The sequence below is a fragment of the Brachyistius frenatus genome, unplaced genomic scaffold (genome assembly GCF_029030835.1).
Source record: "Brachyistius frenatus isolate BFR_SWC_R1_liver_20210118 unplaced genomic scaffold, ASM2903083v1 Contig_27, whole genome shotgun sequence".
Classification (NCBI taxonomy): domain Eukaryota; kingdom Metazoa; phylum Chordata; class Actinopteri; family Embiotocidae; genus Brachyistius; species Brachyistius frenatus.
In genome coordinates this window covers 2,855,441-2,880,841 of record NW_027210626.1, presented here as the reverse complement: position 1 = coordinate 2,880,841, position 25,401 = coordinate 2,855,441, and the positions used below count along the sequence as shown (strand labels likewise).

General features: G+C 41.5%; 2 protein-coding genes across 2 annotated transcripts; one reads left to right on the top strand and one right to left on the bottom strand.

Moving 5' to 3' along the window:
• Window positions 1-3,214: 3,214 nt before the first annotated feature.
• On the top strand, window positions 3,215-15,856 carry LOC138620937 (collagen alpha-2(VI) chain-like). The gene is made up of 28 exons (XM_069698608.1): window positions 3,215-3,300; window positions 5,950-6,103; window positions 6,672-7,282; window positions 7,380-7,400; window positions 7,553-7,618; window positions 7,723-7,776; window positions 7,908-7,952; window positions 8,055-8,081; window positions 8,177-8,203; window positions 8,322-8,366; window positions 8,452-8,505; window positions 8,730-8,792; window positions 9,142-9,204; window positions 9,294-9,347; window positions 9,445-9,480; window positions 9,566-9,628; window positions 10,162-10,224; window positions 10,480-10,542; window positions 10,649-10,711; window positions 10,804-10,854; window positions 10,939-11,037; window positions 12,278-12,340; window positions 12,431-12,466; window positions 12,586-12,631; window positions 12,714-12,866; window positions 13,556-14,011; window positions 14,100-14,138; window positions 14,227-15,856. The coding sequence occupies exons 2-28, from the start codon at window positions 5,956-5,958 to the stop codon at window positions 14,826-14,828; spliced, it is 3,111 nt and encodes a 1,036-aa protein (XP_069554709.1). The 5' UTR covers window positions 3,215-3,300; window positions 5,950-5,955; the 3' UTR covers window positions 14,829-15,856.
• xrcc5 (X-ray repair complementing defective repair in Chinese hamster cells 5) lies at window positions 15,711-25,347 on the bottom strand. Its single transcript, XM_069698607.1, has 21 exons — window positions 25,294-25,347; window positions 24,878-24,991; window positions 24,614-24,797; window positions 22,196-22,244; window positions 21,949-22,071; window positions 21,560-21,745; window positions 21,307-21,421; window positions 20,994-21,132; window positions 20,783-20,895; window positions 20,615-20,677; window positions 20,390-20,527; window positions 20,213-20,303; window positions 18,361-18,491; window positions 17,944-18,140; window positions 17,605-17,695; window positions 17,430-17,499; window positions 17,188-17,297; window positions 16,862-16,958; window positions 16,628-16,695; window positions 16,459-16,536; window positions 15,711-16,290 (listed from the first exon to the last, which is right to left on the bottom strand). The coding sequence occupies exons 1-21, from the start codon at window positions 25,306-25,308 to the stop codon at window positions 16,276-16,278; spliced, it is 2,187 nt and encodes a 728-aa protein (XP_069554708.1). The 5' UTR covers window positions 25,309-25,347; the 3' UTR covers window positions 15,711-16,275.
• Between the last annotated feature and the right edge of the window lie 54 nt (window positions 25,348-25,401).

Here is a 25,401-nt window from a genome sequence, read left to right as displayed (position 1 = left end):
ATCACGGTTTCTATTTGGAACGTAACCCCCGCGAAAAACGAGGGTTCACTGTACTAGAAAAATAAGCCCTGGACTTATTTTCAGTGTTTGGTGTTTATCTGTACAGAGGCTTTTTACTCAAGAGAAAAATCTTCAATACTTGTGCACCTCGTTTCATACATACTGACATGTTCATAAACAAAATACCAGAGTCATAGATGTGTTCATGTTTAATATAACGGAGTCTGTGGAGATCACGACAATCTTTCCTGCTGGTTTCTCTTTTCATTCAAATGCAAACGTTCATCTGGATGCAGCAGGCGTTTAACAAGAGTGTTGCCCAGGAAAAAGACTCTCAGATTGCCTGCCTCTCACTTAATCGCTCACTTGCTCAGTCAGCATCCCTTCAGAAATGCACCCCAACCCTTCACACAAACACAAACACACACACACACACACACACACACACACACACACACACACACACACACACACACACACACACACACACACACACACAGACGCACGCACACACACACACACACACACACACACACACACATACACACACTTGGGTGCTCTATAAACAGCAGCAACTCTCTCTGTGCAGGTCAGTGGCAGTATCGCTGCATTTCTCTAATTGAGCTCCTGATGAGGGACTTCCTGAGCTCACTGCTTTTGAACGTCAATAGCCGAGTGTGTACTGATGGCTTCCTGCTGATAGTCACACAGTGTCAGACCACAGTGTGACCTGATTAAAAAAACATCTCTCAAACTAGGGCACATGCCTCTCACTGTCCAATCTTAAAGCACAGTGTTCCTACATCACCTCGTTTTTAACATGACTGCCTTCTTTTGTCTGCACTGGGAAACCTGTTCTAAACAACTCAGCAGCGCTGCTCGCTGGGAAAGACCTGTTTTGACACCTTCAACATATCTTCTGGACATTTTTAGTTTTGTATTGACTGTGAAGATTTGGCCTTTCACTCAAAGCTGGCAGGATTACATTTTGCGGTGGTGGAACTCTGGTATTTCCAAGTAGGCGTAGCTGCATTCCCTTTGCAAATTGATATGTGTGATGAAGGAACTAAGCGGTAAATATTTTTCTGAGGGTTGGGTCTCCTGATCTATTATCAATTCTGTTATCAAGGATATTCCATGCCCTCGTTTCTAGTTTTGTAGCTTTAATTATTGTGCTGGTGGAAAAGTAAGATAGTCTTCCAAATCAGATGCAAAAAAAGTCCCATGTAATCTAAAAATAAAATATTACCATATAATTCAAGGTTTTAAATCAGTTCTGAAATCATCAACAGCAATTAAACCTCAGCTAAGAGCTATAAATAGCAGACTCAACTTAAAATATGTTTAACCTTTACTTACATGAGCATACCATCATTTAAAATAATCATACAAATTATGATTGTAAATCTCTTTAACAATATGTGACGAAAAAAAGAAGAAGGATAATTACAGTGACAAGCTGTATCTTTAGATTCACCACAGCCTCCCTGCAGGAAACTGTAATTGAATGATCTGGAAGGTGGGAGTCTGTGGTCAGCTGTAGGACAACCTCCAGTGTAGTTATACACTCAAGAGTCTGTAAGCACCTCTCATAATATGTTCACCAAAGCATAACTGCACTTGCTTTTAAATACTAAAGTTAAATGAAGCATAAAGTTTCAATCATCAGTGCCACCGGGTGACCTCGTCACAGCTACTACAGAGAGGACGTGTCTCTGCCCTTGATTCATTAAAGTATGAATAAAATCATGGAGGCATGAAAAGACAGCCAGGTCATCTGTAATAATCTATTCACGGCGTATTACAGGAAAAATGTCCTTCAAGAGACAATGAAAAATTGATTGTGTGTCGCCTTAAAGTGGCTCAGATGAAACTCTACACCTTTTCCCCCATGAGCATAGATCTAACATGCAAATAGTCTCTACCTGAATCTTCACCCACCCTCCACTGCTTGCCTGCAGCCATAGACTGGAAGTGAACGTAGCTTTCTGGTCTGAAAAATGCACATTGTGAATGTGCCTTAAGCTGTAATACCACCGTGAGCCACTAGAGGTTGGCTCTAAAAAGCCCCTGGCTTCATAGGCTCCAATTCAACTTCTCTCATGATTTTTAAAGTCAATACATTTTTTTCCACAAGTTATTTCGGTGCTGCTATCTAAAGTCGCTCCTTATTAGTTTAACAGGCCTTTGGTGCCGTCAGGTTGCGGCTATCGGTGGGCGGGACGTCGCCAGGTTTCCAATCAAATCGAGTCAAATCCATCGCTCGCTCCGTCCCAGCTCCTCCAAATATGATTTAATGTTCAATTAAATTACAGTTGAGGCATGAAATATAATATCATGTTAAATGAGGCCATATTTGGTCGAATGGTCAAATTACCTAACGTTAACATTAGAACAACAACAAACCATATTATCTCCCAGGATGAGACGCCATATCTAACACTTGGTCATTTTATCCCATTAGATTTTGAGTGAAATGTTATTATACTGTAACTACCAAATAAATTCTTGAGTTACAGCCACAAACCTGTTTTGTGAGGCAGTTTTAATTCTTGCACCATGAGGCACTGGCCCGCTAGTGAGTATAATAGTATAGAGTATAATCTATTATATATTACATTATTTATATGAATATTAATTCAATGTGACATTTAGAAATACATTGATATTTAACAGAGAAAAGAAGAAAATCCTCACATTGACAGTCTGGAATCAGCAGATGAATCAAATTTGTGCAGCTATTTCCCCATTAATAGGTTACTGATCAGTTAGCTGAATAAGCTGTTATTTTTGGAGGGTTGCAGCAATTAAATTCCAACATGACATCTATCATGCTGCACAGCCCTGAAATCTAAACAGTGTGAGTGTGAGCAGCTCTCTCCATGTAAGGATGTGCGGCGGTGGGAGTCGATGTGTTTGTAAAGCTGCTCTTTGGAGAGAAACAGTCTGTGACTCTGACATTTATTCTGTCAAATCAGGGAGACAAATGTTGGTGTTCATTCCAAACCACTTGGTCTCCAGAGTTGTGTTGGAGCCTGTGCCCCCCCCCCAGCCAGACATTCACACTCCTGCACGTGCGTGCGAGCCTGCGTGAATGCGCGCTTGATTCAGGCGCGCTCTTTCGTTAGTTGAGGATAAGTCAAAAGGGAGCTTCCCCTCGACCAGGACCTGACCCCAAATGAGTCCTCTGATATGGGAACTTTCCGACTGAGATGATAATCTCCAGTTCAGAGTCTGTAGAAATTGCTTGAATTTCCTGACGGTCTCAAGTCGCAGCTTGGAGTTCACAATCTGCTGCCGGTGAGTAACCTGTTCTTTATTTTATCTTTACTGAAGGTTCAGAGCAGTGAAGTGAAGGTAGTTCACTTGTACTGAATTATTTCCGTTTGATGGTACTTTAAATTTCCACTCTACTACATTTCAGTGGGAAATATTTCTACTTCACATTTTATTGAAAGCTTATGTTACTTTTAGATGAGGATTTGACACATTGGATAACATTACACACTTTTAAAATTCGTTGTACAACACGTTGTTAAACTTAAACCAGCGGTTACCAACCTTTTTAGCTTCTTCCAAAAATCTGAGTGTGGTCGAATCCCATTTCAGATGTCTGAGTTGTTAACAGCTTCACCAAACAGTGAAACTATCATAGTCAACTTCTAACATTTCAGTGTGTGTTCAAATGATCCAATATTTCACCAAAAATCAAATAGAAGAAAAGTCAAAAAACTGAAAACTGTTTTTTTGTTTTTCCTTCCTTCTTCCGGTAATCATCTGACCCCTCAGATTTATCTGCTGTCTGTGTGTATGAAACTATATCAAGTAGCTCAAACTAGCTCCACCTGCAGCAGTTACAACATAGCGATGCTGCAATATTATTAATCTAATGATGTCATGTATAATAATATATCACTCAGAGGGAACAAACCAGTACTTTTACAACATTTTACTGCTAATACTTAATTTTAACGAGTAGGACTGCCAGGTCCATCACACTGCAGCTCCTCCTCCAACCCCCTCCACAGGACAAAAGCATCTACTCTGTATACTATGCATGATAACAACTTGGTTCAAGCTTTCAGTTGTGATATTGTTTGTAGAAGGAATCACTGATCATGATCAGACTGAGACCAAACATCTAATAAGTCAGTTTGGCACAATATACATATATCATTTTCTTACCTATGTGAGAGGGACTCGCCAACAACACTGGAAAAGGGAATCAGATGTGCTACCGTCCAACTTTTGGTTGGTGTTAATGTTGTAGATAAAGAAGCTCCTCGATATCTGCAAGAAAACATACAGAACACAATCAGTCTGTTCTAAAAAAAAAAAAGAGGCTGAATAAATGCATAAAGTGAGGTTATATCCTTCTAACACGTGTTATCTGGGGGTTATTATTATCTTATAAACGTTCGACTGCAGTTGAAGAAGCTGCAACAGAACAAGATCTGAAAAGCTGCATTGATTTTCACTGAATTATTTCACATTGTGAAGCTGGCCAGAGCTGCTGAGGCTGGACCTTACTGTTGTGAAATGTCAACACTGCTGGCCAACTAATAAGCAGAATTAAATCTTTTCAACATAAAAATTCATCTTTGACAATCGGGGTTACCTTCTTCAACCTTAAAGGGGCAATATGTAAGGTTTCAGTGTTTGTCTTGTGATATCACTTTGCGTGTTAAGAGGTAATAACCAAGTCACCCATTTAGTCTGGCTAGCTGGTTAACATGATAACTTCAGTAAACATCTGAGCAACACAACTCATGTAGGTCTTGGACAAAATGTCAACTGTTATATGTTCATATTCTGTGACTAATTTAGTTCATTTTATAAGGTTTTAAACTAGAAAACTAGATAAACGTACATATTCTTCCATGAAGTAAAAGTACAGAAGTACGAATAGCATTTATTGATGAAAGCATTTTAATGTTAGCTGGTCAAAGTGGAGCTATTTATAACAATGTAACTGTTTATGGCTTAATCTTTACTGAAGCATCATTTCTTAGCGACGGAAAAGCAGCAAAGTATTAATATAAAGCTGAGCGGCAATCGCCTGAGACGTCACCCACTGCTTCCCGACATGCTGGTCTGAAGCCTCAAGTTCTGTATTTTGGTGGATCCGACCCGATCTGATGGGAAACCTGACGATACTATGTTCCACCCACCGATGGCCGTAACCTGACGGCACAAAAGGCCTGTCAATCAAACAGACACGCCCCCAAAAAACTGGTTTTTGAAGCTTATTTTATATAATTAATGACAGGATCATTTTCAGATGGACGGCCAGAAAACTAATAAAAAAGAGTGACTTTAGCTAATAACACTGTGATAACTCATGGAGAAATTAAATAATAAAAAGTTATACAAAATCATGTTTTAAAGTACAGGAATCAAATGAATATGTTTAGTTTCATTCATAAATGTATAACATTTAAATGCTTCCTGCATTAGATTTCCATTTGTTGGAACGAACACCTACTGCAGATGAAGTTCATCCACTAAACCAACAGTTTAATATTTGTCATTTTTGGTTTGTTAATTTTTGGTTATACTGTAGGAATTTTCCGCTTCCAGTAAAGTGCTCCTCACTTCCGCCTTGCTCTTCTATCAACTCTTATCAAACATGACTCATTTATGATGTGAGTTCCTCACAAAAACATCTCATGTAGTTTTGAGATTTCCTGCTGTGAATTTCAGTTTCACTAAACTGGTGGGACGCAACAAAAGAGGACCGAATATTGTCTTCTTTTTCCAAACAGTGTGGTTATTTGCCAACATTATTTAAAGCAACGATAAACATTGTAAAGCTCCAAGGAGAAGCCGCCTCCTGTGAAGACTCACTTGTTTGACAGCTACTTCCTGCTTTTAAAAGGAGCTTTGGAGTCAAAAGTAAGGCTTCAACAATCGTTCTGTTCACCCCGGTCTCTCTTGTCTTTTTTGCAGGAAAAAATGGCAATGATTTCAGGGTTCATGTTTCTATGCTTGCTCCAAACTGCAATCTCTCAAGTTGTGCCACCTCGAGGACCCCGGCCCATACCTAAGCAAAGAGACTTGTCAACAATATTTCCACCCCCTCCTCAGCCATCAAGTTGTGATGGTGAGCTTCCTAAATTTCTTTTCAGCTCAAGAAAATTGGATCACAACGTCATTTTTGTTCGGCTTTGCCGTATAAAAATGTAGGCCTTTTGTTAATGGAAGTATTCAGGGGAGTAACATGTTCAACTTTTCCCTCTGAAATGTAGTGAAGTAGCAAAGGGTAGAAATACACAAGTCAAGTAAGATTACCTCAAAACTGTACTCATGTATCAGTGGTGGAAAAATACTTAATGACAAGTAAAATCTTGCATATAAAATGTTACATCTGATCGTATTTAAATGCAATGTGGATAGTAGACCCAAAGAATTGCAAGTAAAAGTATTCAATGCAGAACAAATTTCCTGTGTGAGTTTTGTCACGCTACTTGTCCAAACTTCAAAATGATAAAAAGTTATAAGATAATTGCAGGAATAAGAAGCAAAGCATCATATCTCATTTGCTCTGCATTTGTTTGGATGCAAACATCTGAATCACAGTATTTGCCCAAATGTCCATTTGTGATTAGTGCCCAAGACAACAAACAGTGCAGAAAAGGCATTTACAGTTTTGCCAATGTTCTCTCGTGCAGCATCGATAGTGGACTGTCCCATCAAGCTGTATTTCACCATCGACACCTCAGAGAGCATCGCCCTGCAGGAAGAACCTCCTGGTAGTATGGTGAGAAGCATCAAGGACTTCGTAAAGATCTTTGCGCAAGATCTAAATGATGAGATCTATATGAACCAGGTCAAGCTCTCTTGGTCCATTGGAGGCCTGCACTTCTCCCAGACACAGGTGGTATTCAGCCAGATCACAAGCAAAGAGATATTCATCAACAATGTTGAACGTATTAATTACCTGGGCAAAGGCACCTACACCGACTGTGCCCTCCAAGAAATGACTCAACAAATAACCCAACGCCACTCAGGGACGACAGCTGCGCTCTTCTCTGTGATCATCACTGACGGCTACGTGACCGGAAGCCCGTGTCAGGGGATGAAGACGCAGGCAGAGAGGGCCCGGAATCAAGGGATCCAGATTTTCTCGGTGGCACCGTCCAGACGCTTCAATAAAGAAGGAATGGAAGAGCTAGCCGACAGCCCCCCCGGAGTCTACTTTGATGACTACATCGTCGTGGAGTTGGAGGGAAATAAACCAAAACTAAGCAATAAAACCATGAGTCGAATCAAGAAAGCCCTGGTGATATGAAATCATTTTACCTTTTTGCTTATATTTCAATTGAGATTTAAACTTTAGTATCATGTTATTCTCACTGACTGTTGTCTTTTCTTTACAGAAATTTCAAGCCTTTAAACAGGTAAGAAAGACTGTATATTAACAAGACTAATATTTAAAAAGGAAGTGTTGATACATTTCTGCTTTTAGAAATTAAACTCTTGTCTCTTGTTATCTATATTGTCATTTAGTACCATATTTAAAAACGGGTCGTTTTCCTCTTTGATCTTGTAGTGTTATAAACCATCATGCTACACAGTTCCTGGGGATCACGGACCAAAAGGGTATCCAGGTCCAAAAGTGAGTATTGAAAAAGTTGAATCAAAACTAAATTAAAATCAGTTTATTTCTGCTTGTGCCAAAGATCATTTTATTGAAATGTCAATATTTGTGCTTATTAACAGGGCCAGAAAGGAGATCATGGAATTAAGGGGTTAAACGGTGAAAAGGGTATAACGGTTTGTAGAATATATGTCAAGAAACTAAAAACATAATTGCACTTAAAGTTTTATAAAATATATATATATATGTATATTTTATCATAACATATTGCTGAATAAAATAAATACAAATATTTAATATTTTTCAGGGTGATCCTGGCATTGAAGGTCCGATTGGACCACCCGGTACAAAGGTTTGCTGAGGCCTGCTGGTTGATGATTTTTGGTGCTTTGCATTTGTTATTCAATGTGTAATTTTTAATCTCATTAATTTATCCTTCTTTCTTTTTGCATAGGGAGGGAAGGGTCTGAAAGGTGATGAGGTGAAAGCCAAATCTTTTATGTTCCTGCTCTTCTGTTCATCTTTCAATCTGAATAAAATGTTTCTGGGACTAACAGATCTGTTTCATCTCAACAGGGTGACATCGGAGTGACTGGAGCAAAGGTAAATAGGTGTTTTAATGTTATGCCTGCATTTATGTTTTGTTTTCATACTTCATATGACATCCAACACTGTCAGACGGTATTTTAATATATCTCTTCACTGACGTCCAAACACTCAGGGAGTGGCAGGTACATTTGGCAAGAATGGAACTGAAGGACAAAAGGTGAGTGCCGGTACTACGACATGCAACATGGCATCAATATGTTTAATATACTGTTGTGATATATTTGTCTCTGTGAAACTTTCAGGGTAAAATTGGTCGAATTGGAACCCATGGTTGCAAAGGTGACCCAGGTGACAAGGTAAGTCTGGTGCTTTTACAGAATCAGGGTGCTAGGAATCACTGTCATGCAGAACACAGTAGCTGCTACCGCTAACCGCCAGTTACATTCAAAATATTTCTGTACAAACCATTTTATTTAATCATATAATGCACGTGGATGTTTTATTTTGTAAATATTTCACAGATTTAGTTTAGAGTCTGTATTATTACAGTATTTTTACGGTTTTCTGATTTTGTCTTTAGGGACTAGATGGCTACCATGGAGAAGTTGGTGACCCTGGGCAACTAGGTGACAAAGGAGGAAAGGTCTGAATTAAATCTAAACTAAGATACTTTCTTTCAATTTAAATTACATAGATTAAAAGTAAAAGAATAATGCAGTATTTACCAGCTCTAAAGAGCCACTAGAGCTGTGCAGCAGCACTGGGCACTGATACGAACTGATATCCACAGTACACCACCGCTTACAAGTTTTGAGCATTGATAAAAAAAACAAAAAAAACAGACAACACTTACACCACATTAGATCACAATCTGGGCACTCATACTCCAAACATTTATCTTATGGGCCTCGTGAACTTCATGTTTTAAATTTTAAATGTGTCAGTTTATATCTTTAGTTATGTATCTTTGTTTTATTTATGGTTTTTTTTAGGGTGACGCAGGCCTCGATGGGAAGTCAGGCCCCTCTGGCCCTAAGGGTAATCCAGGATCAAAGGTAACGTTTGAAATAAAATACATGTAAGAAAACAGTAGGCAAAAATAATGGTCGTGGTTTATTTTAAAAACGGAATCCCTGTTCCTTAGGGTGATATTGGAAATCCCGGATATCCAGGGCTACCAGGAGATAAGGGCGGTCCGGTACAGACCAGAATTTATTTTTATTCTACTTACGTCCGATATAAAGTATGTTAATGATATAAAGCTGACTTTTAAATAAAACTATCAACTCTCGCAGGGTCCTAAGGGCATACCTGGACCAAAGGGAAAACCGGTATTTAAAACACTTTTATTCAAAAAATGTACTTTGATAATGTGCCTTAGTTTGCAGTAAATTCTTATTCCCAAAATATTAACAGGGGCAGAGCGGTGACCCTGGTATAAGAGGGACACCAGGAATTAATGGGCAAAAAGGGATAAAGGTACGTACAGAGAAAGCTTTATCATATTGTTTAATCAGTTTCCCATTCATAACTCATTTTATGTTTTACGTGTTTTTGAAACAGGTTGGTGGCGTTTACAACCTTTTTAAAGTTTAAAGTTTCCTACAACAAAATACTGGAATGTGACTCATTTTACTGTTTGTAAGAACATGAAGGAAAGAGAGCGGGTGATCTTAAAGGCAAAAAATTACTTATTTTGAAACCGTGACAAACGGCACTGGTTTCCGTTGACCTTAACAAAGATTTCAACAGTGTAAAAAAGACAAATCCTTCTTGTTTCAGAACATCTTGGCTGGGTTTGTATCCTCCAGAGAAAAACCTAAGAACACTACCCTCGCCTCGTACAGTTTGTTACCGTGTTGCTATAGATCATCCTTCGATCAGATTCACTGGAAATTTCTTCACACAGTCCCTCAAATAGAATTATTGCCTCCCAGTTACTGTTGTTTTGTATACACTAGGCGATGATTGATGACATGGTGCAGATTCTGACACGTTCAATTATTTTCCAGGGAGAACAAGGGCCACTGGGAGTCAGAGGTCGGCCTGGAGAAGACGGACCGAAGGGCTCTAAGGTGAGGAGATCACGCTGTGGGTGGATTTTGGCAGAGGGATGACTTAGCAGCTTCCTGAGAGCTCAGCAAGCCTTTGCTAGACCCCCAGTACTGGAGCTATGCTCAGCTGTTCTTAGAAAAACACATTTTCCAGGGAAACTGCTCAGAAATAATAAGCTTTTTAAAAATGACTTCTCCAGTATTTAGCATTAACAAATTCCCATCAGAACGAGCGTCAAGGTCAGGTCCAGTAAAAGCATTTTCTCTCGCTGCCAGGGAGACCATGGACTACCAGGACAGAGGGGTTTGTCAGGATTACCAGGGGGCCCTGGAGGAAATGTGAGTTGTCAATTGCATCATAAAAATCGGCACTAACTGCTCACTGTTGGAGCGCCTGTTTTGAGTGGAGTCCTGCTGACACAACTTTTATCCTCTGTGGCTGCAGGGCACAATCGGAAATCCTGGAGATCCTGGAACAAGAGGAGACTCTGGGCCACCTGGTTTGCCGGTGAGGAGTGACAAGTCTTGTGTTCATCACTTTCAGCTAATTTTAAATAAACTACATCATTTAGTGATCGTTATCATTTTGCTCTTGTAAAGGGCGACAAAGGAAGAGACGGATTCAACTATCCTGGACCGAGAGGATCAAGTGTATGCTTTTCTGTTTACCTCGTGAAATTTCCTGCATGCCTTAAATGTCCCTGCTTGAGTGTAAAGTGACTCTGCTCTTTCCAGGGGGACAGAGGTGATCCTGGCAGGAAGGGACCCAGAGGGGCCAGAGGTGACTGTGGCCAGAAAGGAGACTCTGGACCGAAAGGACCACCAGGACCGCCCGTAAGTTAGTAATAAAATGTTTTAAGTGGAGGTGGAAGTTGGATTTTAACCAGAGAAATAGGTACATGGAGATTTAACACTCACTCCCAATAAAAAAAAATTGACTTTTTAACCTTATTAACAATATCTGTGTGGTGTTTTTATATGCTAAAAGATAATGAGCATAATAAGCATTTGTTTTTCAGCTGCAGGGGTGAGGCTTTCTATATCATGGAGCTGTGTTGTTGAGCAGCGGAGGGGCGGGAGGAGGTAGAGGCGTAGACTATTTCTCTACATATATCAGCGCATACTGAATGAAGGCAGTGGCACAGTTACATCTGAGCCGCTTTCATAATTCCTTGGGATGAACTGAATAAGTAATTTTGATGAACAGACGGGAGTTTTTTGGAGTTTAATCAATGCCAGGAGAGGAACTTTAAGAAAACCAATATTTGTGTTCAGGATGTCTGGTGCAGCAATCCACAATTTACATGCTGCTCAGCCTCAAAAAGTTCAAAGTTGCTCTCAAAACATATTTTCTCACTTCCCACTTGGACTATCTAGTATTTGCACAGGTTTCAGATGTCTTTTCAAAAACAATATCCCACAATAATGCACAGACCTCACTGTGACCACTTTTCAGTTGGACTATTTCCTCGGTAGAAAATAGTTCCAAAGAAAACTCTTCAAAAGCAGGCCTCTAGTGTCCTTGGACATTGTTTCTATAAACAGATGTCACTGTTGATTAATTGACTACTGAACACCAATGAAGCTTTATCCAGCTGTGCTGTTTTGGGATTGAGGCAGAATTTTCAGAGGGCGACTACAAGATGTCAAAACCTCAGCTGATGACATTGAAAATGTCTGTTTGAAGTTTATTGAAGGGAATGTGGGAAAGCCACTTTGCCTTACACAGTAGTGACACAGAACACAGAAGAGGCATTTGTCTTGCATGAATTAAGCTGAAAAACAAAGCTGTGAAGTTATTTCGACACAATCCAAATGATGACACCACAGCAGCCCAGGGGATCATGTGACACCAGCCGTATTGCTGAGGTGTGATTTCTCTTGGTCATCCTCGTCACGAACACTCAATAACATGTGTAATTGAACAATGTTTTGGTGACTCATCCATGTTTCCCCCGCAGCAAGTTTCTTGAGAAACTTGTAACATCTGCAGAAGAATACTTGCAATGAAATGCAAAGGTTATTGCTGTATAGAAAAATGAGTCACTTCCACGGAATAATGTTTTGTGTTTAGGGGGATCCAAGCCAGACAGGAGAGCCAGGACTGAGAGGAGCCAAGGGAGAGCCTGGACTTGATGTAAGCAGCAGCACAACCACTCAAATAATGACTTGACCGTGCATGCAAATTTGAGATACAATTGCATTGCTCTCTCGTTGTGCTGTGCAGGGAGATCCAGGAGCACAGGGCGATCCTGGACTCACTGTGAGTAAACACTGGTAAAATAACCTGAGCCGAGCAGAGTTAAAACACTACAGATTTTAAATGACAATAATATCTGTGTTTTCTCTCACCTTAATACATGTCTGAATACATGAATACAGGAGTGCGATGTCATGACTTACATCAGGGAGACATGTGGTTGTTGTGGTAAGCAAATATCACCAATGAAAAACAGCGCCATAGTCATTATCCTCCATCATGCTCATCATCCGCTTTTCTTTGTTCTCAGATTGCGAGAAGCACTGTGGGGCTATGGACATCGTATTTGTGATTGATAGCTCGGAGAGCATCGGGCTGGCAAACTTCACCCAGGAAAAGAACTTTGTCATCAACACCATCAGCAGGTTGGGATCGATGGCCTCTGACCCTGCATCACCAAACGGTAAAGTCCCGCAGAGACAGACGTCCCTGTAAACCCTTAACAGACAAAGTAGAAGGTTTCTATAAAAGATTTACAAAAGAGGTATTCACTTAATTCACCACTGAACATGCAGTTATGAGGTCCAGTGTTGCATGTTTTTCAGCCATCAAAAGTGTAAACGGTTAATATTTTAACTCAGTACTGCAAACAGTCAGGCTGGAAACAAAATATCAAATGATCAGATGTTTTTACTTGTTGAATACAGCCTCTTAAAAAATATTCAACAAATAAAAAAAACAAAAGATTCTTCTTCCAACAAATTAACAAACCAAAAACAACAATTATGTTATGCAACTAAGGTATTACCTACACTACAGTATGCAGTCCAAGCCTGGTATATTTTATTCCTCTTTGCTGTAGACCTACTATGAAACTATGAAAATCATAATGTTACAAGGCAACACCGGGGAAAAATACAAAGAAACATACTCCAGCTTCCTTCCTGCTGTTGTAAATACAACAGATGTCGCTCATAAGTTGTCCCCAAAACTTCTCAATTTCCATCTGTTTGAATAACAACTACTAGAATAAAAAAGCCAAATAATAATGCACAGATGGTAAGGAATCTTCATGTGATTTGGGAGTAACTTCAGCCTTATTATTCAAAACGGAACGGGCAGATTAATCTCCGACATGTCTGCATCTTCTAGGCACAAGAGTCGGAGTCGTACAGTTCAGTCACAACGGGACCTTTGAGGCGATTCGTCTCGATGACCCGAAAATAAACTCCGTGTCTGCCTTTAAAACGGCAGTGAGGAACCTAGAGTGGATTGCCGGCGGCACTTTCACAGCCTCCGCTCTCAAGTACGCCTACGACAACCTCATCAAGAACAGAAAGAGAGCCCGAACCAAGGTCGACGTCATCGTGGTCACGGACGGCCGCTACGACCCTCGCGACAGCGACGGAAAACTCAGATACCTTTGCGACGACCCCAACGTGGTGGTGAATGCCATCGGGGTCGGTGATATATTTTACAAGAGACAGGATACGGAGACTCTGGTGTCCATAGCGTGCAACAAAAGAAACCGGGTCACTGAGATGAGGCGTTACACGGACTTGCTGGCGGAGGACTTCGTACACAAGATTGAAACTGTGCTCTGTCCCAGTAAGCCTGAAGCAACACACCCAGCAGGATGACAATAGCGGTCCTTCAGGCAGATGTCTCACCCGTATCCATTTGATTTCCCTTCCAGATCCGGTGATTCAGTGCCCCGATATGCCCTGTAGAACTGGTAGGCTGAATTTGCGGCTCGATCATCGGTGTGTAGTTTGAATTAAGTGCAGCTCAATTCGTGATTTATTTTATTTTTTTCATTACAGAACCCTATGTAGCTCCGTGTGTCGAGCGGCCAGTGGATTTGGTCTTCCTGGTAGACGGCTCAGAGCGCATGGGAATCGAGAACTTCCGCTACGTTCGTGAATTTGTGGGGATGGTGGCCAACAGTCTGGGACTAGCCAGGAGCAAGACCGATCGCATGCGAGCCCGACTGGCAATGATGGCGTTCGGCAGGGAGAACGAGAATCGCATGGCCTTCTCTCTAACACACGACCCTGCCGCCATTGCCAAAGGTATAGTGAGTTTACCTTATTTGGATTCTCCATCAAGCGTGGGGCCTGCCATCTTCAGCGCCATCAACAGCATCTTGGAGAGAGGAAACGTTCGCCAGACGAGACGCAATGCAGAGGTTTCATTTGTTTTCATCACCGATGGCAACACCAACAGCAGCAACCTGGAGGAAGCGGTTAGTGCCATGCGCGGGAAACAGGTCATCTCCACAGTGGTCGCCACAGGAAGTGACATTGATCAAGAAGTCGTCACAAAGCTGGCTATGAACGACCGGGACGCCATCTTTAAGGGAAAACAATTTTCTGATCTGGTAGAGTCCAGTTTTTTTGACCGTTTCATCCGGTGGGTGTGTTAAAGCGAGACCGTGCTCATGTGAGCATCGTACTGGTGCTACAGCTGTTAATTTACTATTTTAAAAGGATGAGACCTCTTTATTTCAACCTCGTGTAAAATCTCAGTTTGGAGATGACGGCTTTATGGGTCATGTTTACTGCACACTCTCCACCTCTGTTGTGGAGATTCGAGGAAATGATGAGTCACACAAAACGATGTATTTCAGGGTAAAAAAATGCCAGCACCCTGCAGCTTTCCAAAAAAAAAAAAACTTTTAAAAGTTTTTACCCAAGTCTTACTGAAAGTTACCACAGAAACTAGCTGGCTGGAATGGCTATTTTACTGAATGCATTGCAGATCTCCATCGGGGCAACTTGCCGGCTTCCCGAGGTACGCTGCCACTCAGGACGGTCCTGTTGTCTTTCTACTCTGCCTCCGTCCTCTGTGTCTCGTCTTCCATTTTATTTAGTGCGTACTTGGGTTCAAATAGTTTCAGCAACCATCAGATGAAAATGACTTGTGATCATCGTGCACTGATAAATATGTCTGTGATCTGGTCAGCTGGCAAGTATCCTCAGATCTCTAAGGCAGTTAGGCCAAGGGGGGTGATATTTATAGGTGATTAAGGTCAGACTCGAAAACAAACGCATGAATGATTCATGTAAAAATAAAAAAAAATTTAGAAAGCTACAGGGAGCTTGAAATTGTTGCCTCAACATTTGCTGTTTTGTGTGACTTCTTTTTCCCTAAATCTCTCAAAAGTGTAAACTTGAACAGCATAAGCCAAATTAATGGGGAATATATGCCAGGTTGAAATAAACCAGATTTTTTTTTTTCTTTAAAACACACATTTGGTTTAAGGTTACTATGCTATGCACTGCACAAATTCCAAATTACATCACAATATGTTTTACAGGATTTTATGAGAAAAACTGTATTCATCTTCATTTATATGTTGTTATACATAATTAGAACACAATCGTGCATTCTTAATCAACTGGTAAGATTTACTGATTTAACATAATAAACCTGCAGTTTGTTGACACTGCACTGCTGTCCTATGTTAAATCCCAAATGGTTTCTAGTGTACAAACATTTGGATATTTAAAGTATTCGCTGTTTCCAACATTACTGCAAATTACCATGAACTTGCAATAAGAGATTTTTTTTAAATTGCAGTAGCTTTGACATTTTAAACAAAACACAAAAAGCCTTGTCCTGTAGTACCAAGAATAGTTGTTCTAAAAGTATTTTTATACAGCGAGTGTAAACTACAGTTTAGTCAAACCCTGCTCTTGGCAGCACACATGCAGTGACACAATATCACCAGTTACCAAGTATCAAGGGTCTCCAAGTGGGAGGCAGAACAATGGACGGCTAAACTGGTTTGGTCTGGTCGAGATCAAAGATTGCATTCTTTGAATTTCTCTGGAAGTCCAGTGGAGACATGCCTCCACCTGCAGTCCTCCCTACATCATGTCCAACTGCACAAGAGGAGAAAAAGAAAATGTAAACCTAAAAAGAGGTCTCAGTAGGACAAACATATCAGATACTGCGGAACATTCTGGAAAATACACAGGAAATGTCTCAAGTTGTCTGTACAAGTTGTATAAATATATAAAGATAGAAAAAACAATTGCACAAACACTTACCAGGTCATCAACATCTCCAGTATCCTCAAGTGCTGGCGCAGCTGCTTCTTCTTCTTTCTTCTCCTCAGCAACTAGAAACTAAGGACAAAGCAGACGTCGGTCAGTAGGAAGCAACAGTCCCAAGATCAGTTTAAATTCATTTGTGTAACACGTATTCATTTCAAGTTACCTGATTAGCTTCGTTTTTGGATACGGTGCTTCCTTCAACCTCATCCTTGCTGATCAGAGTTACAGCATCTGTGAACAACCACTGAACTCCTGAGCCTCATTTATAAATATAAATTTCTATTTTTCATTTGATTTACTTATTTTGCTCTAAAATTATGTGGAAGTTTCATCTCATCTCAAGGGAGGACTGACTTGAGAGAAACCCAGCAGCCCAAAGTATTGAGGCTTATTGTACCTTGAATCAGCAGGTCCCAGAAGACCTCGAGCCCTCGGTTTGGGATGCTCCTCTTCAGGGACTGAAGGTAGCTATTGTACAGATCAGCATTCCCCAGCTGAATTACGAAAGATATAAAACATTCAAATTCCATTTCAAAGTCTCACAAAAGCTCACATCTACATATAAACACACAAGCACATACACTACTTGCAGAATGACTGGCCTCCATTCAAGTCACAAAAAAAGAAACAGACTCGTAATGGACACAGAAAAGTATGTGTTCCAACCGAGAGCACCACAACATCATGCACGACCCAAATGGAAGACGGTGAATGGTTGTTTACCTTAACGGACTGCTCTCTAAAAGCCTGGATACAGGTGATGCTTTTCATGTAGTAGGGTGTATTCTTGTTGCTAAGCAACTGTTCTATCCGGTGAGTCAGTTGCTGACAGACTGGAAGGGTCACCACAACCAAACAAAGAGATAAGCACAGTTACGTGGGCAGAACATGAGTCATAATGGTGTCTAATGCAACCAGAAAGGCAGTTTATCAGTCCGGCTCGTCAGGAACGAACCGGACCTCACCTTCTCCGAATGGAAGACTCTTCTGCTTGATCAGAGCGCGGAAGTCTCGGACTGGATGCACACTTCCCACCTGGTTAGTCAGTGAAATGGAGCGTTTTTAAAGTGCATCTGTTAAAAGCAAGTGGTGGAGTGGTTTATCTGGATTGTTCTGACACCCAGCTCCTCTGATTCTCACCGAAGTAACAGAGCCTTCAGCGATGTCGGCCAAGTTATACTCCTCCTCTGCTTCGTCTTCTTTTGCCTTCTTGGCATCCGGCTCCTCAGAGCTGTGAATGACAAAGAAGGTTGGTTAGAGTCCAGAAAATAGCTCTAGATTTTTCACATCGGTGTAATCGGTAAGTAAATGTCATTCACACACTTAAAAAAAAGACTGTAAAATATCTAAATAAATTACATTCCAAAACCTTTTACACATTCTTACATCAGTATTCATATTTTTTTTTACTACATAAATTCTTTTCAGTAGAGAACCTCATCCGTGGCATTCAAAGACCCACCACCACCACAAACTTACTCTTTGCCAAAAATCTGAGCGCTCGTCTTCAGCTTCTTTTTCTTCTCTACTTCGGTAAGAGGAAATTTCTTCTTCATCTCCTCTAGCGGAGCTTGACACCGTTCACTAATGACCTTGGGGCGATCGAGAATGGCCTTTAGCCATGGCTCTATGGCGGGAAGAGGAGTGCCAGGGTTTACTGCCCGATGGTGCAGACACTAAAGAGAGTTCGGTAGGAGAGGTGAGACAGACGATGACTGAGGGAGAAGAAATCCTGGTTAAATATCGCCAGCCGGCGGCTGGTTAAGGTCTGGTCAGACAGGTGAAAGTCTTTCTTCTAAGCTGAAAATGACTCCCACATCCCCTTCAAATGTTTGCCTCATCTCAGTTGCAGAAGACAAGTAGTGTATCTCTTAAAAACAAACTGGACTGCAATACCTGGAAGTGCCTCTGGAAAGCAGGGTTGGAAATGTGGTGAGGCTTTAACAGGTCCTTCGGTTCTCCGCTCTCATCTTCTTCTACCAACATCATAGATTCAATGAGAGAGTCCACAGCAGACAGCTGGGTGTCTAGAGGAATTACATAACACCAAAAGTTCATTCAAGTTCATTCCCTCTGACTTATTTCTCTTTTAACAAGGATATATAGTGTCAGCAATGTACACCAGCCAAAAATATCAATAGCATCCAACAGTGGGGATGTAAAACCACAAGTATCAGACCAGCAATTCTCAACCCGAGTTATACATAAAGTAGTCAAAGTCCCCCAACAGTTCTCTTGAATGTTTGGCCCTCACTGTAGCGTGTACAAAGTTTCTCCGAGCTCACCGAAGTTTATGACGTGTACCTGCGAGCATGATGTAACATCACAGCTAACTGGAAGTCGATCCAGGTTAAATCCACAACTTAACTCACATTTTAGTTGGAAAATGTAATCATATATTGCAGAAAACTTCTTTTGGTGATGAGGGAGACGTCTTCTATGCAGCAGTTATAAAAAAATTAAATGAAAAATGTTTGCATATCTAAAGATTCTAAATGTTTCAGTCAGGAAGGAGGAGCAGATCTCATTTAAAGAGTTTCTGACGAACCTCTTGATGGAAAAATCAGACACACAATTATTCAAAGCGGAGTATTTCATACATCTTCAACATGCCTGAAGGGGATGCTTAAGTAATAGCAGCAGCTGTAATGAACTGCTGATGTAGACATGGTGATGTATATGAAACATCTACTTGCAGGGAAACATGGGGAAACTTTATTTAAAAAGTTTTTACTTTCTGCTGTTGAAGGATTTAATATACTGTATGTTTACCCTGAATCCAAACACTATCTGCAGCTATGGTTATGTCAGCTGGATTTGCACGAGCACGCTAGACTCCATCTTGTCGGGCTTCAAGTTCAACGCCTGGAGTCCAACCGTGGAAGTTTAAACTAATCCGCAATCCTGAGTGGAACTACTGGCAGCTACAGGTGTAGTTTAGATGTCGCAACAGCGAGAAGTGACAAACACAGCTGTGGCAGCTACTAAAGAAAAGGTTAACGGAGATTGTAGGGTTAACACACAGATCCATTTCTAGGGCGCACAAGAAGATGCCCGTCTGGATACACAAACACAAAAAGTCCACTTAGCATTGTTTAGATAGTATCATAAACAGACACACACTGTTGTACAATGTCCATCTTGTATTTTACTGCCTGGAATTGATACCATAAAAGGGATGTGTGTGTGATGAGTTTATTCCATGTACTAATATATTTACTAACATTACAATTTATTTGTAGTCATTTGTTGTAAATATTCCATGCGGCCCTCGAGGCCTCACTGATCCTCCTATCCTGCCCTCTTGCTATTGAGTAAATAGCTCTGGCATAGATGCTGCTGTAGTAATTATATCAGACCTCCTAACCCTATCTGTGAATCATCTATTGACACGCTGACTGATAACTTTCAGACTGCGGTTTGCTGTTGCGTTTCTTCTTCAGCGCTGTCCCACTACGTCTCATGGCTCGTTGATTTGCATGAAGTTAGCTCGTGATATACGGTGACAGACAGAACAGCCGGCTATAAAGTGACTGCCTTTTTCCAAACAGTCTCTAAGGACAAGCTCTCCGATGGTACCGTTTGACAAACCGTGTCAAGCTAGAGACGAAGCAGGCTGTGGAGAATCTGCAGTCAAACGTGAATGCGAGTGTTTGCGAGTGGGTGATACGCCTGGTCCCTGAAGTGCTTCATATCTAAACAGAACTTACATTAGAGGTTTGACTGAAATGTGATGCAGAGACAGTACCTGACGGAGTGAACTTCTTGTTGTTTTCAAGAGAAGGAAATGCAAACTGCCTGAGGTCTTCCATGAAGGGCAGCTGGACGTACATCAGACACTACAGAGGGAGAGAGTGGGGCTTGTTAGTGCTCTGGGACACCGATTCATTGAATATCTTCAGGACATTCAGGGCCATGATTTCACCTCGTGGTCTCGCTTGATACACGGGAAAGCTGCGCCAACTTGAGGGTTGCTGCGCCGGTCGTAGGCATAACGTACAATGGCGACCATTTTGAGCTCATCCAGCGCTCGGATGAAAGCCGACAGCGCCACTCCTGCATGCTGCTCGGACAGAAGAGCAGAAACACACCAAACAGGTCAGTGTCAACATGTCGTCACCAGCGATACGCCAGATCTCTCCGTTCTCACCTCATCATCCTTAGCAGGAAATATCTTGATGACCTGCGTTCCCATGAACTGACTGCGACGTATCTGCAGACGTAAGAAAAAAAATAAAAAATAGAGCCAAGTCTTAAAAGTTTTATATTTATGTCATCTCAAAAACAAACAATCACAATTAAAAGAAAGTTACAGTACCGCGTTCTGTTTGGTGAAGGCCAGAACAGCAAAGCACTTCCCGTCATGCTTGTATTTCATCTGCTCTTGATCCACTTTGGAGAAAGGAACAATGTCGCTTCCATAACGAAAACCTGCAATGAAGTGAAGTTAGATGATGACTGGAATTCAGAGGTTGAGTTCATCAGGTGTGAAAAAGTAACAAGTTCAACAACACTGAACACTTCTTCACCTTGAATGATGTCGTCCTTCTGCACCTCTGTCTCGTTGTCATCGTCCAGGCAGTAGACTGTCTCTCTCTTCACATCGTCTCTCTGGTTGGTCTGAGCATCAACTGTAATCCACATTTTCTTCAGCTTCTCTTCAGTGACCTGGTGGAAATGATAAGAAATATTTATATTTTAAAAAAGAGAAATAACTCCACTAAAGTGATTAAATGACATGATTACATGTAGGACAGCACTACTTTATTCAGAGATGTTCGAACTCCCACAGTCTTCCAAATAGCTTCCGTATTCATGAAGTGGCCTTCACAGTCCACTTACTGCTTTGTAACCCACAATACGGATGGAGAGCGCGGTGCCGATGGTCAGCTGACAGGGCCAGGCCATGGATTTCCTCTCAATATTCTTGAACATACACAGCTGCTCGATCGCATTCCTTCACAAAGGATTTAAGCACAAGCAAGAAAAGCCGTATGACACTAATCGATACGATGCTTGTACTGTAGAAAGAACGGTGTGATTGAAGAGAGGAAAGAAATGAGAAACACGAGCGCTTGACAAACGGTCCTCCAACCTGCAGGTGTAAATTTCCTCCAGGCCGTCCTCCTCGTCCAGCGTGAGCATGATGTGTTTCACCATGTCCAGGCCGTCCCTCTGTTCCCTGGACAGACCTTTGCCTGCGCCCGGGCGACCAGGGCCTCTTCTCTCTCCGTCTCCGTCTCCATGACCCTCCTCTTCCTCCTCCAGAGGGAACGGCAAACTGAAAATCACAAGTTTACAGATGTTGCAAGAAAAGCCTTTTCTTAAGTTCAAACTAACTGTTGGGTGAAAGTTATACATGAATCAGTTGTTATCATAATAGCAGCTATTAGAAAAAAATAATCCCCCACAAATTTCAGGATTTTGCTGCCGTATCACATAAAGCAATAAATAAATGAATCAGTGAATATGTTTGATCCTTACAAGAACTGCAAGGTGATGCCAGCTTGTTTCAGGTTTTCAATAATAACATCCAGGTTGTCCGAGCTGGCCTGGGTGCTGAGGTCAGTCAGGAGTGAAATGTTGAGACGATCATACTTCTTCCCCCTCAAAAAGAAATCAGTGAAAATTGCCGTCAGCAACATGGACACCGATATACATGTAATCATGTCAGTTTTTGCTTTTTCTGTGAACAGCATGAATTATTGATGAGATAAAGGCAGTTTCTTACTTAGTTTCTGTCTGAAGAAGATCCATGGCGACTACAAGGGCATCCAGCCCTGTTCAAACATTCGTTAAGGAGATCATGAATTCTACGACACAAAGAGAATCTAGCAAGCAGCAATAACACATTCACCTCACTACTACCATCCTAGTTTACGAAAACAACAGGTAAACACAGAAACGCCATTAATTCACTGGGTCTGAAGTAAACAACTACAGGCCCGTCTCTCTTCTTCCCTTTCTTTCCAAAACTCTCCAACGAGCTATCTTTAATTAATTCTCCTCCTGTCTTCACCATAATAACCTTCTTGACCACCAGTCTGGCTTCAAGGCAGGCCACTCAACAGAGACGGCCCTTCTTGCTGTCTGAGCAGCTTCACACTGCTATGTATGTTTGTATGTTTGACACCACTGTTCTAGACCTTTCTGCTGCATTTGACACAGTGAACCACCAGATCCTTATTTCCTCCCTTCAGGACCTCGGTGTCTCAGGCTCTGCTCTCTCCCTGTTCTCATCCTACCTCAACGACCGCACCTACCGGGTAACTTGAAGAGGATCGGTGTCTGAACCTTGTCCTCTCACTACTGGTGTCCCTCAAGGCTCCGTCCTGGGTCCCCTCCTCTTCTCTCTGTACACACAACTCTGTGTTATCCCCGACCCTGACTGCAAGGAACCTCGGCGTGACACTCGACAGTCAACTCTCCCTTACTGCCAACATTACTGCAACAACACGTTCTTGTAGATACATGCTGCACAACATCAGGAGAATAGGTCCTCTTCTCACTCAGAAGGCGGCGCAGGTTCTGGTCCAGGTTCTGGTCCAGGCTCAGGTTCAGGTTCTGGTCCAGGTTCTGGTCCAGTCTCTGGTCATCTCACGTCTGGACTACTGTAACTCCCTCCTGGCAGGTCTACCTGTTAGTACCATCCGTCCTCTGCAGCTCATCCAGAATGCCGCAGCTCGACTGGTCTTTAACCTCCTAAATTTACTCACACTACTCCTCCTCCACTCCCTTCACTGGTTACCAGTAGCCGCCCGCATCCGTTTCAAAACATTGGTACTTGCGTACCGCGCTGTGAACAGATCGGGTCTAGTGTACATCCAGGACATGGTCCAACCTTACATCCCAGCCCGTTCACTCCGCTCTGCTTGTTGCTCCCTCGCTGCGAGCTAAACACTCTACAAAATCACGACTGTTTGCTGTCCTGGCTCCTAAATGGTGGAATGAGCTCCCCAACGACATCAGGACAGCAGAAAGTCTATACATCTTCCGCCACAAACTAAAAACACACCTCTTCAGACTTTACCTTGAACAGTAGAACTTTAGTAGCACTTAAAATGACACTTGCTGATAGCACTTTGTAGTTTGGCTTTCTTGAAGAAATTATATTTTCTTGATTGTTGTTGTTCTGGGTTTTGTACCCTCATGGTTGAAATGCACTTATTGTAAGTCACTTTGGATAAAAGCGCCAGCTAAATGTAAATGTAAAAAGCTATAGAAGTAATTATTCAATTCAATAATGATCAATCGAGAAGTAATTCATTCCATTTCTGCCGATAAAGGTCAAAAAGTATAAATTCCAACATGTATTGCTCATATCTGTGCAAATATATATAGATTAACTTTAGTTGGACTTTCCTTCAAGTAAATCATAAATATGTTGGGCTTTTGGCCACTGATCAGACTAAAAGACTCACTTTCCTTAACAAGCTTCTAATGAAAAAGATGGCAAACATACTTTTAATCCTCGTTCTGTAAAAAAAAAAAAAAAAAAAAAAAAAAACGCTTTTAGAAGTTCAGGTGGGTAACAAAGAAACGTCTGCAGGTCAAGTTAATCAAACCAAGTGTCCATGTAACCTCAGCCAGTTACTCACTACTGCCTCCAGAGCTGTGTGGTGGTATTACAACACAGGACAGGACTGCTTGTTGGCATGGTAACTTCAGTAGTTGTCTCTTCAACATGATACATCCAGCATTAAAAAAAATAGCTTATTTTTTAATTTAAAAAAATTAAAATAAACATGTTCCATATTTTAATACCACGCAAAGCTCTAATGATAAGTCACGTATGTTGGAAGAAGAGCATGCATAACACTTGTTATCTATTCATCTATTGACTTTGGTGTTAGTTGGGCAGATTAACTTGACAAAAAAATGTCTGTTATGGCAAATGCAGCAATTTAACACCTAAAAACAAACGTAGGGTACCTTTTAACAAAGATCCAAAAATCATCAAAACACAATAAACAACAAGCACCTTAATGCCAGTTCTGATAAAGGTAAACTACGTCACCTGATAATGAAAATAAAACTCTTCAACTATTAAATTAGTATCATTTGATGTGCCATTAATAACTACTATATGCACCCGCAAAGGTCAATTCTTCCTCTGGACTGATAAAAAAGTATTAAGCAGAAAGGATACAATCAGCCTGCTGACTCTCGGGGTGGATCTGGTTTTCTATCTCCACCAGGAGCTCAACGTCAGCTGTCATGAGGTGACGATGCACCCTGATGTTCTGGTACTGGCCGTCCCGGTCCAGAGGGTTTTCAGTGACGTCAGTGCCAAACAGAACTAAAGCCAGTTCGTCCTTAGTCTCTCCAAAGACCTGCCAGCGGACAGACAGGTGAGCTCTCTCACAGGAATCACTTCTGCTCGTGTCTTGTTTCATAAACGTGCAAACGTTACCTGCCGCTGGACAAACTTCTGCAGGACTTGTTTCGCCAGTTCAAAGGCAGGTTCTTCACCCGGGGGGGAGTTGGACATGGAGAAGCCCACATCCACGCAGAGGACCACAGCGGCCTGCACGGAGCACACGGGTCACGGTTTACTTCATGGCGAGGCTCGACGCTTTTTTTTTTTTTTTTTTACACTTTTCAATCATTATTTTAAGGGCGTTTGTTTTAATGTTGTTAAAACTATTACAGAAGGAGCTCTGTATCTTTTGAATGGGGCGTGATAGTTCAGTCTCAACATGTCGCTGACGCTCAACATTCAAAGTTTGCTTCTCACGCCTGAAAACCGCCCGTTTAGTACAATGAATGTTATCGTAATAATCTGGAGACTTTCCTTGTTGGTTTCTTGTGTCGGGTGAAATAACTTACTTTAGCGCCAGCCATCTTCCCTTTTCCCTCTTCCTGAGACCGCGTGTCACTCTGTTATGGCTCCGGTGAGAAACAGTGAACATCGGAAACAGTGTTTACAGTGAAAAT

What these genes read in the sequence shown, in the direction of transcription:
- LOC138620937 (XM_069698608.1), top strand. Translation starts at nt 5,956, where the DNA reads ATGGCAATGATTTCAGGGTTCATGTTTCTATGCTTGCTCCAAACTGCA. An exon ending in ATGGAACTGAAGGACAAAAG is followed by an intron (nt 8,367 to 8,451) that starts GTGAGTGCCGGT and finishes TGAAACTTTCAG; the next exon opens with GGTAAAATTGGTCGAATTGG. An exon ending in ATGGGCAAAAAGGGATAAAG is followed by an intron (nt 9,629 to 10,161) that starts GTACGTACAGAG and finishes ATTATTTTCCAG; the next exon opens with GGAGAACAAGGGCCACTGGG.
- xrcc5 (XM_069698607.1), bottom strand. An exon ending in CGAGAGTCAGCAGGCTGATT is followed by an intron (nt 22,245 to 24,613) that starts GTATCCTTTCTG and finishes ATGTTTGAACAG; the next exon opens with GGCTGGATGCCCTTGTAGTC. An exon ending in TTAGAGAGCAGTCCGTTAAG is followed by an intron (nt 16,959 to 17,187) that starts GTAAACAACCAT and finishes TTCGTAATTCAG; the next exon opens with CTGGGGAATGCTGATCTGTA.